The sequence below is a fragment of the Phyllobates terribilis genome, unplaced genomic scaffold, assembly GCF_046119375.1.
Source record: "Phyllobates terribilis strain yellow unplaced genomic scaffold, ASM4611937v1 Scaffold_2__4_contigs__length_985480577, whole genome shotgun sequence".
NCBI lineage: Eukaryota > Metazoa > Chordata > Amphibia > Anura > Dendrobatidae > Phyllobates > Phyllobates terribilis.
This window is the reverse complement of record NW_027362762.1, coordinates 483,467,976-483,492,121: the sequence shown is the minus strand read 5'-3', so window position 1 is coordinate 483,492,121 and position 24,146 is coordinate 483,467,976. Positions and strand designations below refer to the sequence as shown.

The following is a 24,146-nucleotide window of genomic DNA, read 5'->3' as shown; positions in this document are numbered from 1 at the left end:
GCTGCAAAGTGTCACACATAGCGACATCGCTGGTGAGGTCGCTGTTGCGTCACCAAAACCGTGACACAGCAGCGATCTCGCTAGCGATCTCGCTATGTGAGACGGGGGCTTTATGCTTCTGTTTACCCTTTGTTCCTGTACAGTTTCTTGCCTGGCTGACTTTATCTTCTGCCATAATACAGATTAATGTTTATTTTAGCATTTTTGAGTCAATGGGAGTCACTTATAGTAATTGTTTAAAAACTGGATAACCTCTTTAATTTTAAGAAGTGATTGGAAGAAACAAACAAGACTCAACACAGTTCCCACTGTATTAAAAAAAAATAGGCAAAGTGCCCCCTTCTATTGGTGACCAATCTAACGTATGAAACTAAATACTAAGTATAAGCTGAAATAGGATGCCATTATTAACTTCACATATGCAATGAATATTAGTAAGAGTAAGAGCTTCAACAAAAGTCATCAATATACCAGCTGGGTGATCAAAGACTTAGTAGATATGGAGATGTCAGGATGGTGGCACCCGGGACAGGCACAACATTATTGATCATTAGATCACCTAAATGTTTTGGTGCACATCACATTTAAATTAGACATATAAAAAAGGATTAAATATATATTTATTATAGGAACGATCAAGGAATATGAACTGGTCAAGTACTAACCATATCATATCAAGACACATCATGAATGTTCAACCACAGAATACTGTCTAATTCCAACATTTCAAATATACCCCTTACAAAATCCAAACTTTTTCTTCCCAAGCAAACGTTGTGCTGAGGTATAACATAGAAAAAGTTCACAAGCTTCAGCAAGACTTTTTTAAAATAAAGCTTGCACTTAGGTGACGTTGCATCATTGCACGCTGGTCAGTGATCACCTTATTCACTTTTTTCTGCTGAAATGATCTAGTTGTATCCAAATTCTGAGCGTTGTTCAAAGAGTTAATGAAAGCAATAATGTTGGTATATCCATGGTCCAGGACAAGAGCTTAGCTATAATGGATGTAGAGGTAGTATTTGCCCTGTAGATCCAATGCCCCTATTAAAAAAAATAAAGACACCCAATATAAATAGCACTTGGTGGCTAAAAGCCATTTTTCCATTATGGTGAAGCTTCAATTTCCCAGGACATGAGATGTTAGAGGTTGTACATATTGTGGTTTTTCCATTAGTTTGTAATAAAGGTTAGGATGCTGGAGACAAGAATATATTGAATAGTACAGCAAAAACCAGGAAAGCGACATATGCAGCAATACAGATCCAGAACCTTGGGTCCTTTATCAGGTTTTTGTCAAAGCAGCTGAAAACTGTGTACCCTATAGACATTCCAGCAAGCCCTCCTGCAAAGTGAGCAACGAATGAGACCTGGGAGTGAAAGCGAGAAAAACAGTGGTTAATGCCTAGAAAAAAAAAACATTTTTTGATTAACCGATAGCTACAAATACAACTATGATGCAGTACTTCTAAAAAAAATCCATATATTTTGGCAAATCAGAATAAAATGTCTACAAAAATGGCTTGACCACGTTTACCGTACTTCCACAAATCAGACTTTGCGCTGTAACTTTGGATTTTTTTGCATTCAGTTGAGTATATGTTACAAGGTAATAGATATGTATAGCTCAACTCTGAGCCGAAAATATTACTGAGTAAAAGAAAACTCTACCTGCGGACCAGCCACTTTAGAAATATATCTTCTGTAGAGGGCAAATCCAACATCAGTCCCAACTATACAACAGAGAAGAAGTCATTTTAGGATTTATTAAAAAGTAACATAAAGTCCTATGACCTCAATGATTTGAGTAATGCTTCACTTCTTTTCATTTTTGGGGGTTCCAGCCCCAGTTATTGTTAAGTAAAATGATCTTCTCACTTATCACAAATTCAAGTGGGGAGAAATTATGAAAAAACAACCCACAATTCTGATATTGTTTTTTGGAAATTGCTTTTACGGTGTAGATTTTGTGGTAAAATGACCTCTCAACATGATTCTCCTCTTCGATTACGGAGATGCCAAACATGTTCAATTTATTTTATTATTTTAGTGGTAAAAAATTTTTTTTTTGGTCAATGGAGCTTTTATTGATGTTATTTTGGGATAGATATGATGTTTTGATCGCTTGTTACAGCATTTTTTATGGTATTGCAGAGACCGAAAAATGTAATTTTGGCGGTTTTGAATTTTTGTTTTGTTTACAGTGTTTACCGATCGGATTAAATTATTTTTATATTTTGATAGATTGAACTTTTCTGAACCCGGCGTTACCACAAATGTGTATTTTTTAAATCTTTTATCTATTTTATTTTTAATGAGGTGAAAGGGGGACGATTTGAACTTTTATGGTCTTTTTATTTTTTTAAATTTCTTTTTTTTTTTTTTACCTTTCTTTTTTAGGGACTTGAAACTGCAATTGTGTGATCACTTGTGCTATATACAGCAATGCCATAGCATTGTTGTATATAATATAAATCTCGTTCTTATTTGAAGCCGGGCCACAGGCCAAGATAAGGTGCCCCCATGCTGGTGCGCTGTTAATGCCGCTGTCAGAGTTTGACATCAGCATTTAACAGATTAACAATCGCAGGCGGTATTTCACACCACCAGTGATTGTTAGAGGCCTGGCTGTAACACACAGCAATTACCTGCCAAGTATGGGACGTTTCACCCTGTGAGCTAACTCCATACACCTGCTTCTGACTTGTGCTTCTGACGAATGTAACATGGATGTTTAATATGGACACACGGATGACAATCGTAAAAGTTTTCTTGATGAAAGTCAAATGATGTTTCATAAGCTCATCTGACCCTGGGCTTACACTGCTGCTCTGCTTATTAAAGGGGTTGTCGTTTGTTAAAGGTTGTCTGTGACTGCAGACTTAAGGCTCTTTCACAAATCCTGATATTTCCGGTACCAGAAAAGCCAGTACCGGAGATATCCGTGTGTCCGTGTTCACCTGTGTGGCACACGTGTGCCGCCCGTGTGTCGCATCAGGAGCACATGTACCGGCGTTTGGGAATCAGTTGTACAGTTAGTGCTTTTCCCAAGGGCCGGGTGCTGAGTGCTGCCCTCATCATTGTCCCCTGCTGGCGCTGCGATCAGCACCATCAGGGAATAATGATGAGGACAGCGTTCAGCACCCGGCGCTTAGGAACAGCACTAACTGTCCGCTGATTCCCAAGTGCCGGTAGATATCACACGGATGGCATCCATGTGCAGTACGTGTTTACACAGACCCATTGACTTGAATGGGTCCGTGTGATCCGTGCTGCCGGCCAAAAACGGACATGTCTACATGTGGATCACACAGACACACAGTCAGTTGAAACACACTGATGTGCACAGACCCATTCATTTGAATTGGTCTACTTGTGTCATTGTCTCCAGTACGTGTGGAAACTGTCACACACGTACCGGACACACTGACCTGTGAAAGAGCCCTTATGAATCCCCCCAGCGCACACACTGCAGAGTGACTGCAGTCTTATCGATTTGTACCGGCAACCCCTTTAAGATGGCCTGACTTGAATCCATATGAGCTGACCCTAAGTTTGAAAGGACAAGGGCCACAGGACTTTAATTTTCACTACAGGATGGGGAGAATGATCGTAAGCCATTATAAATTACCGTAGCGATATTGCAAGGATGACAATCTATTAATGACTACAGGAAAAACAAAATAGTTGTTAATCACATAAAAGCTGTAACTTCAAAATAAGATGTGAAGACAGAAAACAAACAGCCAATAATGGGAAATAATATGGCAGATCAGTCAGTCAATATGGACATTTTAAAAAGGACTTACCTATTAAAACAATGCAAAAAATTCTAAAAATTCCAAACAATGGCACCATATCTTTGAAATTCTGTGGAAAGAAAAAAACGTTTTCTTCATTCTGCTCTGCACTTCCAGCAATTATTCATGTTACAAGTCACCAAAGAAAAACATTCTTCTGAAATTGCATTGGGCCTTGTGTTTGAAAAACTGTTTAGATTCAGCTAAGTTTCCCAGCGCAGAATTAAAAATGAAATCAAAGTTTGATGGTTTGATAGCGATAGATAACTAAGGTCTATACATTAAAAGGGAACCCATGTCTCCAAATGCTACTAATCTGCAGATATGGGGTTAATCTGCAGGTTAACAGCATTACAATAATGTCTGACCGCTCTACTGAAAGGCCGTCTACCGGGAGGACATGAACTTTATTTCTCCCAAGAGCCGCCAGCTTTCAGTCATAGAAGCATGCAAGGAGCGGCTTCATTCACTGCTTAGTACACAGTAAATGACAGCACGCCCCGGCACTTTGATTGACAGCTCTGCACAGATGTAAGCACTCCAGGCATGCCTCGATGGCTGAAAGCCGGTGGCCATTGGGAGTAATAAAGTTTTCTCCCAGTACTTTCAGTATATATCGAACAAGAGAGGACGGTATTTAATAAAGACAGTTGGCACTATAAATAATCCGATATGTAAGGGACGGAGCTGTACATAACAAGAGAGGGCACTGTGTAATAAGGGACAGCAATATACATAATAAAGGAGACTATGTAAGATATATACATTATATCTGTAGTTTTGTCGTCATAAAAGGAGGGGGGCCCAGACACATTTCTTGCACAGGGACCCCAAGCTGTCAGTGTCCTCCCCTGCTTAGATGAGGTAGCAAAAATCTGCTAACAGATTCCCTTTAATTCCTATAGTGTACATAATTTTTTTCACACTGCTTCTCCATTTTGACCTAGTTTTCGGTTTTTGGTAGATAATGACAATGTAATTTTCAGCTGAGGTTGTTTTTACATAATTTAAGTTATTCTATGGAGCAGATAATAAAAAAATTATGTCCTAAAATGTAAAACCATAGAATTCAAAGAGAAAAACTAATTCCAATATTCAGCTAATGTTAGCCTGTGGCAGCACACTAACATATGAAAGATTAATATGTAATATGCATTTATTGATCTAAGACCCTGTCATGGTAAATTAAACCAACTTACCACTATGATGTTCATGAAGTAACCTCCAATTAAGGCATAGACTCCCCCAGAGGCTCCTACCAGTGCAAGGTGTGGGTCAAAGATGGAACTAGCCAGGGATCCTAGTTACAAAAGAAGAAAAAGTTATACACTGCTTAGAATATGCCATCACTGAATAATGGGTACACCTTTCTGAATATTCACATAGATTGTACATGCCACCGGGAACAGAAACAGAGATGTATAGTAAAAATCTTTGTATGGAATGGATGCCATGGCCCTGGCTTCAGCAAATCCTAAAAATAAACTGTAGCATAGCTCCCAACCAACCCATAATCGGCAGGATTGTCCCGATTTGAGGGCTCAGTCCCGCGTCCCGTCACGGCACAGCTGTTCTCTCGGCAAGTGCTGGAGCCATGAGGAAGTAGGGGGCCCACTCGCCGTCGGGGACACCGGCACGCTTTGGATCCGGTGAGTTGGGAGACCGAAGTGCCAGCGCCCGTGAGTGGGCCTCTCCGCTTCTTCAGACCCCCGGCACTTGCCATAGAAACTTACCTCTCCTGATTCCTCCGCAGTTCTGGCATCTTCCGCATCTCCTGACTCTGTGACGGGTTAGGGCGTGCTGACATCACTACACTGCGCCCTCTGCTGTAATAGTGCAGAGTGCGGGAAGACGCTGAGGAGTCCTGACCTGCCGCCAGCGAGGAGAGGTGAGTATTTGATCTTTTTATTTATATATATGGGGCCCATAATGTATGTGGTTATATATGGGGCCCATACTGTATGTGGCTATATATGGGGCCCATACTGTATGTGGCTAAATATGAAGCCCATATTGAATGGAGAAATACATGGGATCCATACTGTATGTGGCTATACATGGGGCCCATACTGTATGTGGCTATATATGAAGCCCATACTGAATGGAGAAATATATGAGATCCATACTGTATGTGGCTATATATGGGGCCCATACTGAATGGAGCAATATATGGGGTCTGTACTGTATGGAGCAATATATGGGGCCCGTAATGAATGGAGCATTATTGGGGCCCATACTGTATGGAGCAATATATGGGGCCCTTACTGAATGGAGCAATATATAGAGCCCATACTGAATGGAGCAATATATAGGGCCCATACTGAATGGAGCAATATATGGGGCCCATACTGAATGGAGCAATATATGGGGCCCATACTGTATGGAGCAATATATGGGGCCCGTACTGTATGGAGCTATATATGGGGCCCATTATTCTGTATGGAGCATTATATGGGGTCCATTATTCTGTATGGAGAAATATGTGGGGACCATTCTGTATGCAGCATTATATGGGATCCAATATTGTGTATGGAGTAGTATATGTGGCCCATCATTCTGTATGGAGCAATATGTGGGGTCCAATATTCTGTATGGTGCATTATATGGGGTCCATTATTCTGTATGCAGCATTATATGGGGTACATTATTCCGTATGCAGAATTATATGGGGTCCAATATTCCGTATGGAGCATTTTATGGGGCCCATTATTCCGTATGGAGCATTATATTGGGCCCATTATTCTGTATGGAGTATTATATGGGGCCCATTATTCTGTATGGAGCATTATATGGGGCCCATTATTCTGTATGGAGGAATATATGGGGTCCATTATTCTGTATGGAACTATATATGGGGCCCATTATTCTGTATGGAGCACTATACGGGGTCCATTATTCAGTATGGAGCATTATATGGGGTCCATTATTCGGTATGGAATAATATATGGGGCCCATTCTGTATGGAGCATTATATGGGGCCCATTATTCTGTATGGAGCATTATATATGGCCCATTATTCGGTATGGAGCATTATATGGGGTCCATTATTCTGTATGGTGCAATATATGGGGCCCATTCTGTATGCAGCATTATATGGGGCCCATTATTCTGTATGCAGCATTATATGGGGTCCATTATTCGGTATGCAGCATTATATGGGGCCCATTATTCTGTATGGAGCATTATATGGGGCTCATTATACTGTATGGAGCATTATATGGGGCCCATTATTCTGTATGGAGCATTATATGGGGCCCATTATTCTGTATGGCGCAATATATGGGGTCCAATATTCTGTATGGCGCAAAATATGGGGTCCATTATTCTGTATAAAGCATTATATGGGGCACATTATTCTGTATAGAGCATTATATGGGCCCATTATTCCATATGCAGCATTATATGGGGCCCATTATTCTGTATGGAGCATTATATGGGGCTCATTATACTGTATGGAGCATTACATGGGGCCCATTATTCTGTATGGCGCAATATATGGGGTCCAATATTCTGTATGGTGCAAAATATGGGGTCCATTATTTTGTATGAAGCATTATATGGGGCATATTATTCTGTATAAAGCATTATATGGGCCCATTATTCCACATGGAGCATTATATGGAGTCCATTATTCTCTATGGAGCATTATATGGGGCCCATTATTCTGTATGGCGCAATATATGGGGTCCAATATTCTGTGTGGCGCAAAATATGGGGTCCATTATTCTGTATGGAGCATTATATGGGTTCCATTATTCTGTATGAAGCATTATATGGGGCACATTATTCTGTATAAAGCATTATATGGGCCCATTATTCCATATGGAGCATTATATGGGGTCCATTATTCTGTATCGAGCATTATATGGGGCTCATTATTCTTCATGGAGCAATATATGGGGCCCAGTATTCTGTATGGAGCACTATATGGGGTCCATTATTCTGTATGGAGCACCATACGGGGTCCATTATTCGGTATGGAGCATTATATGGGGTCCATTATTCTTTATTGAGCAATATATGGGGCCCATTATTCTGTATGGAGTAATATATGGGGTCCATTATTCTGTATGGAATAGTGATGAGCGAGTATGTTTTGTTAACCCTTTCGCCGAGTATGCTCGGGAGAGCACCGAGTAGTTACAGCTGCTCAGTGTTATGTTTGAATCACTCCCGTGTGCATGATTTGCGACTGTTTGACAGCTTTAATACATGTGAGGAATGTCTGTTTCTTACACATTCCTCACATGTATTAAAGCTGTCAAAAAGTTGCAAATCATGCACTTGGGAGTGATCAAACATAACACCGAGCAGCTGTAAATACTCGGTGCTTGCCTGAGCATACTCGGCGAAAGGGGTAACAAAACATACTCGCTCATCACTAGTGATGAGCGAGCACTAAAATGCTTGGGTACTCGTTGCTCGGGTCGAGCAAATTGGAATACTCGGGTGCTCGACCCGAGCAACGAGCCCAATGTAAGTCTATGGGAAACTCGAGCATTTTTCAGGCGGCTCCCCCCGGCGGTCTGCAGAGGGCCTAAAAATTTCCCAAATCGATGGGAACAGTGCTCAAATGACATAGGGACAGCATGCGGAAGACCCCTGGAAGCATCTCTGACTCCCAGATCACTTCTGTCAACAATGTTGTCAAAGGTATTACGCCACTTTTACGGACTCACAATAAAACATACCAAAACGAAACCAAAATGGATTTTCCTGGGAAATATGTTAAGGAACATCCTTTCTATGACATGTACAATGTATATAAAGAAAAATAAATAACCAAAAACAAAAATAATCCTCACACCTTGGGCTATGTTCACACGTATCGTTTTTGATGCTTTTTTGCACTTTTGCATTGCTTTCAACCAAGACAAATGCATTCACCAGGAAATTTCATTTTAACATTTTACAACCTTATCTGGCCATGTGGTGTGTGACACATCATCAGACACATGCATACAGTGCTGAAAAGTCATGGGAACAGCATGGGGAAGACCTCTGGAAGCATCTCTGACTCCCAGGTCACTGCCTAAAAGTGTGCCCATCATAAGTGATCCTTGGCACATGCGAAGATGCCTCCCGCCATGAACCTGTCGTTGCAGACTTGCAATAATCACCGTCCACGTCCTTGTCCCACTACAGCATTCAGTTGTCCCTACCCCATTCCTTGGAATGCAAGCGCAAGTATGCAGGCAGCCAGCCACCCACCCACCCACAGGCTGCAATACTATACTGCCAAATTTTTGACAGCTGCTTGCACTTGAAATGTGGCCTTTTAGGCTCGTGGAGGCGGAAGCTTTTCGCAACCTCATGCCGGCGGCGGCCGGGTGTCCATACTCGGTCCCCAGCCGCCACTATATTTCCCGGTATCTCCTCCGCCTTCCACAAGCACGGGTCCCATAACATTACCCGTGCCCTACCCAGTGCACTTACTGGGAAGGACCGCTTAACCACAAACACGTGGACAGGTGAATGTGGCCAGGGACGGTACGGAGCCAGTCCACAACTTTTTTTGCTGACAGTTGTATTTATCTCGGTGAAAGGACTGGCATAGAGGGAAACCCTATCTACCCTGCGTGTCATTTCTCACAGGAAGTCCTGTAAAGCTGCTTTCACTTGAAATGTGGCCTTTTAGGCTCGTGGAGGCGGAAGCTTTTCACAACCACATGCCTCATGCCTCTTGTCCATACTCAGTCCCCAGCCGTCACTATTTCTCCCGGTGTTGTCTCCATCTTCTACAAGCGCGGGTCCCTGAACATTACTGCTGGTACTTTTCTGTGGGAATTTGCTTGCCTCCTACCAGCCTGGAATATTTCCAGAAAACTATGGTACGACGCCATGGTATTAGCACTGCCCCTAGTACCAGTAGCGAAGCCATCCCCAATTTCCTTCTCAGGAATTTTATTTGGTAGACTGAGTGGCTGCCCAAATACATTTTCTCACAAAGGAGCTGAAGATAGAGTGGCAGTAGGTGCAAGTTTCTCCAGCCTGTTAGATATTAGAGGGTGAACGGCAGCACATTGGATCAGTGGTTAGCACTGAAGACTTGCAGCACTGGGATCCTGGGTTCAAATCCCAGCAAGGACAACATCTGCAAGGACTTTGTATGTTCTCCCCGTGTTTGCGTGTGTTTCCTCCTCAGTAAAAAAGCAGCCATAGAGTGTCCGGGAACCTTTCCACACACTTTTATTAGCCAGGACTTCTTCTTGGCAGGGTTGGACGGTCCCACCAGAGAATCCTCTGGTGTGCCTTGGCTTCTACCTCAGGAGAGTTCATGATAGCGCTAACTTTGCAGCTGCTATGGGGCTCTTGAGCGGGAAAGAAAGGTTAGCCCTCAGAATCAAATCCTCTGGTGGGCACAATGTTTTTCAATCTGAAACAGCTTCTCAGTGGGAGTTGTATTTCACCACAGCCATATTCTTTAGCTCGGTGAAAGGACTAGCATAGAGGGAAACCGTATCTACCCCGGCTGTCATTTCTCCGTCACCAGGTTCCACCCATTGTCACACACGACCACGCCTGGCTGTATGTTCAGCGGTGAGAGCCACAGATAAGGTTGCTGTGTTACAGCTTTCAACAACTCTGCAGTGCTGGGCGGTTTGTCAATTAAGCATTAAGCATGTTATCTTCAGCACAGCCTGTTGCCGCTTGGCCAAGGCAGTGCTGCAGTGCTGTCAGCTTGTGACTGATGTGGTCATTTCGGAGATGGAGGAGGAGGTGCATGAGCTGAACAATGTGATTACATTGTTGTTAAATTGGTGACGCTGTTTTTAATACTAAAGAAAGATCCTATTGTTTTGGGGTTTTTTTATGTTTTTTTTTAAGACAAATGCATTCACCGGGAAATGTCATTTTAACATTTTACAACCTTATCTGGCAATGTGGTGTGTGACACATCATCAGACACATCCTGTTTTATTTAGGATGGACGGTCTCTGAAAGTCATAAAGCCTATTTTTATAGGGAAATCAGACGGCCCTTACTATTCTTAAAAGGCCAGTAGTCGGCCCTAGCTATTGTTAGAGAGCCATCAGCCGGCTATACTTTGTTGTTCCCATTATTAACAAGTGGGTCTCCTATACTGTTATTGCGTATCCAGTGACTGCAAGGGCTGCCAAAAATTTGGATGCAACCCAATACCCCTTTGAAGAGACATAGAGGAGGGTCTCAGTAAAAAAAATGTTCTCATTATAAAGGAGCGGGTCTCCTATAGTGGTAATGCCCATGCAGTGACTGCAAGGGCTGCCAACATTTGGGAAAAACCCCACTAAGAATTTAAAAAGACACATAGAGCAGGGCCACAGTAACAAGGTACGACATGTTCCCATTAGAAAGGAGAGGGTCTGCTATACAGTTATAGGGTATGCAGTGAGTCCAAAGGCTGACCAATTTTACTAAAAACACCACTAAGAATTTAAAGACACATGGAGCAGGGCCACAGTAACAAGGTACAACATGTTCCCATTAGAAAGGAGAGGGTCTGCTATACAGTTATAGGGTATGCAGTGAGTCCAACGGCTGACCAATTTTAGGAAAAACACCACTAAGAATTTAAAGACACATGGAGCAGGGCCACAGTAACAAGTACGACATGTTCCCATTAGAAAGGAGAGAGTCTGCTATACAGTTATAGGGTATGCAGTGAGTCCAGCGGCTGACAATTTTAGGAAAAACCCCACTAAGAATTTAAAGACACACAGAGCAGGGCCACAGTAACAAGTACGACATGTTCCCATTAGAAAGGAGAGAGTCTGCTATACAGTTATAGGGTATGCAGTGAGTCCAACCGCTGACAATTTTAGGAAAAACCCAACTAAGAATAAAGACACAGAGCAGGGCCACAGTAATGACAAATTCCCATTAGAAAGGAGAGAGTCTCCCATAGTGTTGGCCTATGCAGTGAATGCAAGGGCTGCCAAAAATTTGGAGGAACTTCAATGCCCCTTGGAAGAGACGTGGAGGAGGGCCTCATAAAAAAATGTTCCCATTAGAAAGGAGCGGGCCTCCTATACTTGTAATGCCCATGCACTAAGTGTATGGGCTGACAAACATTTACCCCTGGGGGGTATTCATGAACATACTGTATCAAAAAATTTTTTACGGGCATCATAAACACCCTTTAAAAAAATTAGGTGGGTGTTGCATCACGGACCACGGTCACCCTGGTGATATGGTGGTAAAGGATGAGGAGAAGGAGGAGGACAAGAGAAAATAGCCAAAATGAGGAAGAGTATACCCATGTGTGGGTGTTAAAATGTGCATGGGAATACACCTCCAAGAAAAGACACTGGATTGGAGTTTATGTTACGCTGCTATCATTCGGTGGTGTTGAGAAGTCTGGCCCAATCCAGCCCTTGTTCATTTTTAGAAGAGTCAGCTTATCAGCATTTTCAGTTGACAGGCGGATGCGCTTATCAGTTATAATTCCACCAGCGGCACTAAAAACCCGCTCTGATAAAACGCTGGCGGCAGGGCAGGCCAGGACCTCCAAGGCATACAGAGTGAGTTCATTCCACGTATCCAGCTTGGATATCCAATAATTATAAGGCACAGAGGAATCACGGAGGACGTTGGTACGGTCGGCAAGGTACTCCCTCAGCATCTTCCCAAACTTTGCACTCCTTGTGAGAGTACCCCGCGCCTCAGGGCCTGTCCGATGGGAGGGTCTGAGAAAATTCTCCCAGAACTTTGACAGTGTTCCCCTGCCTCTGCTGAATTGAAGTTGTGTCTCTCTCGCCTGTACTCCTTGGTTGTCCAACGAAGTGTGCCCTCTGCCACCAGCGTTTTCAGATGGGAATTTTTTTAATAGTTCCCCAACAAGGGCCTTCTGGTACAGCCCCATTTTTGTAGACCTGTCCGCCTCAGGAATAAGAGATATAAAGTTCTCCTTGTAGCGTGGGTCTAGAAGTGTCACCAACCAGTAATGACTGTCACCCAAAATTTTGAGAACGCGAGGGTCATGGGAAAGGCAGCGTAACATAAACTCGGCCATGCGTGCCAGACTACTAACAGGCAAAACTTCCGTGTCCTCACCAAGAGGATGACTGACCATGCTCTCCTCCTCCTCCTCCTCTCTGTCCTCTGGCCATCCACACTGAACAGACGGTATGACAGCTGTGCAGGTAGTACCGTCTATACTGCATGAAACTAGCTCCTGTCCTTCCTCCTCCTCCTCCTCTTCCTCATTGTCACCCTATCCACGTTGGGATGAGATGAGGCTTGGCTGTGTGTAATCATCCTGTATGGTTTCTTGCTCCACCTCATCGTGCTCCACCTGCAATGCATCCTCTTTGATTGTGAGCAGAGAGCGTTTCAGAAGACAGAGAAGCAGGATGGTGATGCTAATTATGGCGTCATCGCCGCTCACCATCTTGGTTGAGTCCTCAAAGTTTGGGAGGATGTCTGACATCCATGTCCACTGCTGAGGTCTTATGTGTGGAGTCTGAACTGAATACCGACGGCCTTGTTGATGCTGGTACTCAACAACTGCCCTCTTCTGCTCACAAATCCTTCCCAACATCTGCAGTGTAGAGTTCCAATGCGTGGGGACAACACACACCAGTCTGTGAGCCAGAAGCTGCAAACGCTGCTGAAACGCTGCAAGGGCGGCGGAAGCTGTAGGTGACTTTCTAAAATGGGCACACAGGCGGCGTACTTTAACAAGCAGATCCAGCAGCACCGGGTAGGATTTGAGAAACCGCTGAATCACGAGCTTAAGCACATGGCCAGGCATGGTACGTGTGTGAGCTCGCCTCGCTTCAGAGCCGCCACCAGGTTCCGGCCATTGTCACACATGACCATGCCTGGCTGTAGGTTCAGTGGTGTGAGCCACAGATCTGCCTGCTCTTTCAGAGCTGTCCACAACTCTTCAGCATTGTGCGGGTTTTCACCTAAGCATATTAGATTCAGCACAGCCTGTTGCCGCTTGGCCGATGCAGTGCTGCAGTGCTTCCAGCTTGTGACTGATGTGGTCATTTCAGAGATGGAGGTTGAAGAGGAGGTGGCTGAGGAGGATGAGGTACAGGAGCTGTAGACCGTGGAGGCAACCCCGATTGACCTAGGGCCCGCAATCATTGGCGTCGGGAGGACGTGTTCCGTCCCAAGGTCCGACTGGGTCCCGGCTTCCACTATGTTAACCCAGTGTTCCATCAGTGAGATGTACCGTCCCTGCCCACAAGCACTTGTCCACTTGTCCATGGTTAGGTGGACTTTACCAGTAACTGCGTTGTGGAGAGCATGGCTAATGTTTTGGGACGCGTGCTTGTGTAATGCGGGGACGGCACACAGGGAGAAATAGTGGCGGCTGCGGACCGAGTACCGAGGGACGGCCGCCGCCTTCTGGTTGCGGAATGCTTCCGTCTCCAGGAGCCTAAAAGGCAACATTTCGAGTGCAAGCAGTCGTGAATTATGAGAATTTAGTAGTGTGGCCTGTGGGGCGTTGGCTGCATATTTGCGCTTGCGTTCCAAGGACTGGGGTATGGACAACTGAACGCTGTGCTGGGACAAGGATATGGATGTGCTTCCTGATGCTGCTACTTGAGAGTGTGCAACGACAGGTGCAGGGCAGGAGGCATCTTCGCATGCACCATGGACAGGGGATTGGCTTGCATGCACAACAGCGGCAGAAGCTATGGTGCCACCCGCAGACACTGTTCCTGGACCCTGGGGTTCGGCCCACAAAGTCGGGCGCTTTGCTGCCATGTGCCTGATCATGCTGGTGGTGGTCAGGCTGGTCGTTTTGCCACCCCTGCTGATGCTGGCCTGGCAGGTGTTGCAAATGGCCTTTTTGAGGTTATCGGCAGAGTCTTTAAAAAACAACCAGACTCGGGAAGACCTAACAGTTGTACTGGCAACTTCCTTTGTGTTGGTGTTACGGGGAATGGTTGCCTGCCTTCTGTCTGAGGCCACCACACTGCTTCTTCCTGCCTGTTGGGGCGCTCTGCCTCCCTCCCCCTGTGTGCTGCTGTCCTCGCTCTGCATGTCCTCCTGCCAGGTTGGGTCAGTTACTATATCATCCACCACCTGGTCTTCCACTTCCGCACCCTGGGCCTCCTCCTGACTTTCTGGCAATTGTGTCTCATCATCGTTCACCTCTTGTGACACTTTCCCACCGTCGCCTTCATGTGACCGTGGCTGCTCAAATATTTGGACATCGCTACACGCGATCTCCTCTTGCCCCGCTTCAAGTGGACCAGGCGAGAGGCCCGAATCTATAAATGGAAAAGTGAACAGCTCTTCAGAGTGTCCAAGTGTGTGATCAGTTGTCTCTGGGTACTCGGCATGGTGGGAGGAAGGAGGATCAGGGTGAGGAATATGGATCCAGACTCATGGCTACTGAGACTTGACCGTGTGGAAGACAGGGTGGTGGTGGTGGTCGCTAAGTGACTGGAAGCATTATCCGCTATCCAACCAACAACCTTTTGACACTGCTCTGGGTTCAATAGTGGTGTGCTGCGGTCCCCTAGAGATTGGGACAGGAAGGTTAGGCTAGAAAATGTGGGTGTTTGTTGTGGCACAATTTCGGCTTGCCCACGGCCTTGTCCTCGGCCTCTGCATGCACCATTACCATCACATCCAGTTCCCAGTCCCTTGCCACGTGCCTTGCCCATTTTAAATCGAGGACAGTATCTTCCACGCTCACTACAAATGACTGAGTTTGGAGCGAAATTATATGTGATCCGTGTGACGGAGAAAACAGAGTTTTAAATACCTGGCCTGTAGGTAAGTAGTTTTACCAGCAAACTGATGTGAATTGCTTCACTGACACACTGAAAGATATTTTTAATGGAGGCCAGAAATGGCAGTATTTTCTGACAACGTATATGTAATCCGTGTGACGGAGAAAACACAGTTTTAAATACCTGGCCTGTAGGTAACTGTTTTGAACAGCAAACCAGTGTCAAAAACTTTGCTCACACACTGAAATTTTTTTTTAATGGAGGCCAGAAATGGCAGTATTTTCTGACAACGTATATGTGAGCCGTGTGAAGGAGAAAACATGGTTTTAAATACCTGGCCTGTAGGTAACTATTTTGAACAGCAATCTGGTGTCAATTGCTTCACTGACACACTGAAAATTTTTTTTAATGGAGTCCAGAAATGGCAGTATTTTCTGACAACGTATATGTAATCCGTGTGACGGAGAAAACACAGTTTTAAATACCTGGCCTGTAGGTAACTGTTTTGAACAGCAAACCAGTGTCAAAAACTAAGCTGACACACTGAAAAAAAAAATTTAATGGAGGCCAGAAATGGCAGTATTTTCTGAAAACGTATATGTGATTCATGTGACGGAGAAAACACAGTTTTCAATAGATGAATTTTTAGCGCTGTAATATGGAAAGGACCTGGCTGTATTCTGCAGTGCCAACAACAAGCAAATGGCGCAGAAAAAACGGGTTCTCTGGATAGCTTTTTAAGCAAATAATGAGGATTAAGATGCAAAAAAAGTTATTCCTGGCCCCTGAGACCTGGGCCTATTTCCAGAAATATCTAACAGCATCAGCTGACAGAACTGGAATGGAGCCTCTTGTGCTATATGCACTGCCGTCTGCTATATACACCGCCTGCCTATACACCCTGCCTGATTTCTCTGCAGATGGATTAGTCCTCAGAAGGACTGTTTGTTAAGATGGATATGTGTAATGTACGGTTTTTCTCCCTACACTACCTAATACACAAGCAAATCTCTCCCTGACACAACAGCAGCTCTCCCTACACTGTCTGATCCGGAGTGAATGTGACGAGCATGGCGGCGCCAGGTCTGATATAGATCTGATGACGCTGTGCGGCCAGCCAATCACTGTAAAGCCCACAACCAACATGGCTACGGTATTACAGTGCATGGCAGGCAATCCCTGCATGTTCATTGGCTCTCTAAAGAGCGCCAAACATGCAGGGAGGAGACCCGAGCTCCCGCCCGAGCAACACGGAAATACTCGCCGAACTTGTCGAGCACCATGATGCTCGGGCGAGTACCGAGTAGTGGCGAGCACGTTCGCTCATCACTAGTGATGAGCGAGTATGTTTTGTTAACCCTTTCGCCGAGTATGCTTGGGCAAGCACCGAGTAGTTACAACTGCTCGGTGATATGTTTGAATCACTCCCATGCGCATGATTTGCGACTGTTGACAGCTTTAATACATGTGAGTAATATGTAAGAAATAGACATTCCTCACATGTATTAAAGCTGTCAAACCGTCGCAAATCATGCACACGGGAGTGATTCAAACATATCACCGAGCAGTTGTAACTACTCGGTGCTCGCCCGAGTATACTCGGCGAAAGGGTTAACAAAACATACTCGCTCATCACTACTCATCACTAGTATGGCGCAATATATGGGGCTCATTATACAGTATGGAGGACTATGTGGGGCCCATAATACTGTATGGAGGACTATACTGTCCAGTCTGCACTGTGCGCTGCGAGGATTCGCCGGTTTCTGAGCTATTGTAGAATTTACTATAGATATCACTCATGTAATGTAAGAAGTAAGTGAAATCTGTGCATTGTACTATACCTATATATCTCTGCCGTATCTGTGCATCATGAATCATGTTATGTGTTAAAGGGGCCCACTGAGACTCTTTCGTCCGGGGCCCGCGAAAACCTGGAGCCGATACTGGGAGAAAGAAATAGTAAATGGGAGTGGATTTGGGTGTAGCCAGAGGCGTGGCCAAATTTGCTGCTGCATAGCGCGCCGCATGATGTGTCCCTCATTCTGTTCTTCCAAAGTTGGGAGGTATGAATCTAGGTATATTTTTATAAAAAAAAACAACAACTGCTTTTGGAGTGTGCATCTTATTTATGAGTCCCTAGTTTGCATTCCTTGCTTATTTACTACTGATTGACAGAAATCTAGGTATTAGCATATCTATTTATATATGGAAACTTGTGACCATTAGGCCACATTAAACAGGCAGTAATATTTTTGCATCAGTATTTAATCACTATTTGTATTCCAAAATCAGGAGTGTCTCCAAAACACAGAACAGGTATCAATCTTTCAATTATTGTAACAATTTCACCCCTCAGTGTGTCTTAGGACGCAGTGATTGACAGCTCAGTTGTGCAATCTGGTGCAGGAGTGTGGTGCGCTGTCTGTGCAGTGATTGACAGCTCAGTCCTCCAGTTTGGTGCAGGGTTGTGCTGAGCTGTCTGTGTAGTGATTGACAGCCCAGTTGTATAATCTGGTGCAGGGGCTAGCTGAGTTGTTTGTGTTTTTACTGACACCTCAGCCATCCAACATCAGGCTGGCAGTCCCAGACAGCTGTCAGCTGTAGCTTCAGCTCTGTGTGGTTTGTTTTCCCTGTGTCTAGTGCCTTGCTTATTGATCTATTGCTGCCTGACCTTGGACCTCATTCTGACCATCCGTTTGTCTAATTCTTTTGCTCTGATCCACTATCCTCCCGATATTTTGACCTTAAACTGTTACTTGACTATGACTTTGTCTCTTCCTTCTGTTTATGACGTACCCTCCTGGCTATTGAGCACGGACTCCTTCTCTATCCCAACTCACAGCTTGTCCAGAAGAAGTGACTCAGAGTCATAATTATAGTTTATCTCTGAAAGTTCCAATCCAGGCTTACGCATACAAACACTGTAGGAAAGCAGGAGGTATAGTCCTGAATGATAGTTACGTGTCATCGAGGTGGCTGGCCTCAGTTATGCAAGTCCCAGAAAAGGCTCCAGCAGCGACAGGTTGCTGAGGAGGTGTTTAATGGGACCGGATTTTGCGTCCGGGATTTAGGAGCGGCCAAAGAGCCTGGGTGGAAAGTACCCTTTATGGTCATATAGGTAAGGGGTTTAACTATAACCGAAAAGTTCTTAATGAACCTACGATAAAAATTAGCAACCCCCGAGAACCTCTGTAAAACTTTACGATTAGTTGGTCGCACCCAATCAAGGATAGCCTGTACCTTAATGGGATCCATCTGAGCACCATCAAAAGACCTATGCGGGGAAGAACTTCACCCTCAGAATCCTGAACCAAATCGAGAGGAGGAGATCTCATATGAAAGGGATTCGATAAACAATTGGCAAAAAAGTTATTCCCCCAAGACTTAACCTCGCGAGTCTCCCAATTGATGGTAGGATTGTGTTTCAGCAACCAGGGTATACCCAACACAATTTTAGCTGGAAAGGAAGAAGCATGAATAAAATAGATTATGTGTGTAACACACCCACAGTTCTCCCCTTACTCAGTCTTATGTTACTTCTAAGGTTGAGAATATCAATGGCGGCTACTTGAACAGGATGACCAAGAGTAGCAACTGTATACCCACACTCGCCAACAAAATCACTGTCAATGAGATCTAAGGTGGAACTTGAGTCAACAAATGCAGAAGTAACTATGACTCCAGATTTGGTAGCCAAAGATATTTGTAAAAAACGAGTAGTCTGCATGTGAGATAACTTGACAAACCTTTAGAATCATTGTCCTTACTTATTAGTGACTCATTTCCTTACTTCTCCTTAGCTTTAAGAAACTTGTTATTGTATAAGAAACACTGAATCATTACCTGACCCGTTCTACCGCAGTATAGACAGAAACGAGCAGGTGTTTCAAGTTTTACTCCATCCTTGGAAGCTCTGCAGGACCCAATCTGCATTGGTTCTTCTGCCTCAACAGGTTGAGAGGGAGAAGTCACAAAAACCCCCTCAAATGTTTTCTTATCCCTAAGATGTCTGTCCCAATGCACTGCCAATTACATGGTCTCATCCAAGAACAATGGGGAGGGACTATAAACCATCATATCTCGTATCTGGCTGGAAAGACCCTGGAAAAATTGATTGCGGAGAGCTGGGTCATTCCAGGATGTCTCCACTGCCCAATGTCTGAACTGAGAGCAGTACTCCTCCACACTACGTTTTCCCTGAACCAACCTGCGGATTCAGTAACCGCTACTTTATTGGAGTCATAATAAATAAGCCCTAGAGCAGTGAAAAAAGTGTCTACTGAGTAAAACACTGGAGAATCATCAGGCAGAGAAAATGCCCAACCGGGAGGATCTTCACAGAGCAACAACAGAACAATACCCACACATTGACTCTCACTTCCAGATGAAACAGGACAGAGACGAAAAAATAATTTACATGAAGAAAGAAAAATAGAAAACTTAATTCAGTCCCCTTCTAAATAATCCAGCAAATTTACCTGAGACTCAGATGGTGGTTTTAGATGTAGCAGGACCTTTGTAGTGGCGATTAGCACATGCTGTTGTTGCTGCTTGATGTCTGCCACCTCCAAAGACAAGGACCGCAATTGCGCCATCATGGTGTCCACAGCATCAATAATGGCCTCAGCACACAAAAAATTGAGTAGACTGGTGATAATGTTATGCCTATGTAGTAGATCACTCAGGAATAATTGGTTAAACACTAAAAGCCGCAACTGACCCTACCCGTTCTTTTACAGCGCAAGCGCTAGGTTTGAGGGGCTCATGCGCATTTGCACACATCGGGCCGCTGTGACTGAATACGAGCAGGTAAGACAAAGTATATAAAATGTTATAACATCATTATACTACCACCGATTTTCATGAAAACAGCTTGTTAGTGATGCACATTGCATCACTAACAATGCTATGGGGGCAGTGTACATAGCAACTAGGACGTGACAGGTTCCCTTTAAAATAATTAACAAAAAACACCTGCAAGGCTTCCTAAGTGTTTAAAAAGGTCCCTTAGTCTGTTTCAGTAGGCTCCACAATCATGGGGAAGACTGCTGACTTGACAGATGTCCAGAAGACAGTCATTGACACACTCCACAAGGTCCCAGAGTTCCAATTTTCATTTGGAAATCAAGGTCCCAGAGTCTGGAGGAAGAGTGGAGAGGCACACAATCCAAGCTGCTTAAGGTCTAGTGTGAAGTTTCCACAATCAGTGATGGTTTGGGGAGCCATGTCATCTGCTGGTGTAGGTCCACTGTGTTTTATCAAGACCAAAGTCAGTGCAGCCGTCTACCAGGAAATATTAGAGCACTTCATGCTTCCCTCTGCCGACAAGCTTTTTGGAGATTGAAATTTCATTTTCCTGCAGGACTTGGCACCTGTCCATACTGCCAAAAGTACCAATACCTGGTTTAAAAAACAATCACTGTGCTTGATTGGCAGCAAACTCACCTGACCTTAACCCCATAGAGAATCTATGGGGTATTGTCAAGAGGAAGATGAGAGACACTAGACCCAACAATGCAGACAAGCTGAAGGCGGCTATCAAAGCAACCTGGGCTTCCATAGCACCTCAGCAGTGCCACAGGCTGATCGCCTCCATGCCATGCAGCATTGATGCAGTAATTGATGCAAAAGGAGCCCCGACCAAGTATTCAGTGCATTTACTGAACATACATTTCAGTAGGCCAACATTTCGGATTTTAAAATCATTTTTCAAGCGGTTGTTATAAAGTATTCTAATTTACTGAGATAATGACTTTTGTGTTTTCATTGGCTGTAAGCCATAATCATCAACATTAACAGAAATAAACACTTGAAATAGATCACTCTGTTTGTAATGACTCTATATAATATAGGAGCTTCACTTTTTGTATTGAAGAACTGAAATAAATTAACTTTTTGAGGATATTGTAATTTAATGAGATGCACCTGTACCCTTGTGTACTTAAACTACAAAATAAAGACAGATCCATCAACAGCAGTTTGTTGACTGTTTTGAAATACTGTTTTATTTATGTATTTTATGCAATGTGTAGTAAAAAATAAAATGATTAAATATTACATAGATGCTGGACTGTATTTTCTTGCTGCATAGCCAAAATCAACCAAAGGTGGAGTTTCATTTTATTAATCCCCAAGGAGTTTATGTAAAAATTAACATTTACAGGCTGTTTGGTGAGAATCTTGCATCAGTATTTATACACCAAAATCAGAGAAAAACTGTAATTAAAAAGAATCACCCTTGTTCCTAGTTTTGGAGCCATGCCTGATTTTGGCTTACAAATACAAAGGAAACGCTGAATAAAAGTACTAACGTGAATAAGACCTTAGACTTGCAATAACACTGACCTCCAAGAACTCCTGCAATGTAAACTAATCCAACACGATGTCCTTTATGGACCATTTCCAATGGGATTCCAAGAAAAAGCTGGAGAAATAGATTCCCGATAATATGTTGTACTCTTTGGGGAAAAAAAAAATAACATAGTTTAGAAAACTGTCAGCGAGTTTTTCTGTACTCTCAGACTGTCACACATAGAAGGTAACTTCCTTCTTTATCATTTATTTTTTATTTATACACCAGTGGGCACCTACATTATTGTGCAAGTGAGATTATGGGACTTCTCGCATAAATATGAAATGTGTATGTGCTAGCTAGGCCTAGGGTTAGTGAGTTTCTTGTGTAAGAGTGGAGGACCATACTGTCACATTCCTGCCACCGAAGACAACAATTGCGTTGTAATATGGTGTGAATAAGGTTATGCATCTTTTAAATTTAATGTGATATGGTAATGTATAGAGTGTGATCAGTAGTGTTAGTATAAAATACATAAGTAATGTGTAGCAATGTTTAGTGTACAGTGTAGGATGAGCATAGGTTAGGATTCAGGACATAACATAGGTAGTAAGATAGTGACTATGGGGTAGGACAGACTTTGGTAAGCATTATAAGTATAATATGTTTTGACAGGCAGTAAATGTAATGTATAGCATATAGAGTAAGTGATATAATATATACTGTGTGAAGGTGATCTGCCCAGTTACATATTGTAGGGACAGACATAGTTAAAGTTGGGACTATCCTATAGTGGGAGGGACAAGTCCTAGTAAAAAGGGACTGCATCTTGTTTGGTAAGTACAGTAACCAAGGTCAAGTGCAAGTGCAGTGGGCTGCTGGTGTCATCAAGAATCTATTGTTCGGGACAGTGGGAGGCCTTACTGGAATCCCCTGTGGACATTCCTGTAACGTCTGGAGCTCAAGGCTCGATACAGGTACTACGAAGAGTGTCTTATGCTCTGGCGTACAGAGGAAGATGGACGCGGAACCACATAAAGGGAAGTTAGCAGATCCCAGGTGTACTGCGGAACTGGACAGGAAATCCATGGGGCGGACAGAAACAGTAAATATAGGGATAGTCCGGGAGGAACGGATAGTAATGCTGAAAACATACTGTATTAAGGTGACAAAGAATAAGAAGTGTTGTGCCCAATACTGCGTGCTACAATCTGATGAACTTGAACTGTCCTGTAAACTTTGACTTGTTGAAACGAACTGGGAGTCCCCTGAGTTATGTGTGCCGGCCTCGTAAGATGGTGGCCCTGGAGCAGTGGAGGTCTGCGGCCTACAAGTGAGAGTGATGCACCCCACATTGGGCAGCACATTGGGACTGGGACACAATTTTCCTGCAAAGTGCCAGGGCGTTATCGAGCAGTAGCTCGATCATGACTACTGCCCTCAGTCACTTTACACTTGACTTACAAGATGTTGATTAGCTGCCCACTCATAAGGCCACATATTTGAGGTGATGGGTCTACACTCATCTGTATGCTTCATGGGCAGAGGTCTCTTATAAGGAATATCCATTTCCCTAAGTTTAAGAAAAATCAACAAGTGAATATCTTTAATTGCTCCATGAAGAGTGTATTCATTTGTATTCATCTTTTTTTCAGACGTTTCCATAAGCACTTTCCCTACAGGGCAATACTTCTTGCATTAACTTGTCTCTGTATAGCACTGGTCTGTGTGAATTCCTGTCCGTATTCATAGTAGTAGAATGGAATTCACTTCCAGTAACTATAAGTCTTTTACTTCTTTATATTATATGCGAGAGACAAGGTCTTCCAACTTTCATTCTTACCCTGCATGAACCAACATGTATGATGCAAATCTCCATGCTTCCTCTCGCTTATCTGGTCGGTATATAAATGGACTGTTAGCAATACCAGTATCCAGAGTAATCCATTGTTTCTGTGGCATCCATACTGCATAGTATATGAAAACACCCAGCTAGATGAATAGAAACAAATAGGAATATTAACTGGAATGATTGAATAAAAACTTCACATAAATTTCTACTTCCATTCTGCAGTACCAATCACACAGCACAATCTATTGTGGCTCAGTGGTTATCCCTGTTGCTTTGCAACACTGGGGTCCTAGGTTCAAATCCCACCAAGGACAACATCTGCAGAAGTTTGTATGTTCTCCCCATGTTTGCATGCGTTTCCTCCAGGTTATCTGGTTTCCTCCCAAACTTCAAAGAAATACTGATAGAGAATTTAGATTGTGAGCCCCAATGGGGACAGTGTTGATAATGTCACTGTGGAATATGTTGGTGCTATATAAGCATAATATATAAATAAAAAATAATTTACATTGGCCTAT

The 24,146-nt window shown here is 43.6% G+C and overlaps 1 protein-coding gene across 2 annotated transcripts in view; it reads right to left on the bottom strand.

The window, feature by feature from the left end:
- Positions 1-486: 486 nt before the first annotated feature.
- RHBDL2 (rhomboid like 2) overlaps positions 487-24,146 on the bottom strand; it is a 56,071-nt gene continuing 32,411 nt past the window's right edge. Inside the window, exons 3-8 of one of the 2 annotated variants that reach the window (XM_073670591.1) lie at positions 23,620-23,768; positions 21,830-21,942; positions 5,000-5,100; positions 3,810-3,870; positions 1,672-1,733; positions 487-1,370 (exon numbers count right to left, since the gene is read on the bottom strand). In XM_073670591.1, coding sequence (XP_073526692.1) covers positions 1,191-1,370; positions 1,672-1,733; positions 3,810-3,870; positions 5,000-5,100; positions 21,830-21,942; positions 23,620-23,768 — 666 coding nt within the window. In that variant the 3' untranslated portion in view covers positions 487-1,190. The remainder of the gene's footprint in view (positions 1,371-1,671; positions 1,734-3,809; positions 3,871-4,999; positions 5,101-21,829; positions 21,943-23,619; positions 23,769-24,146) is intronic. The other variant, XM_073670590.1, reaches the window with a different exon arrangement.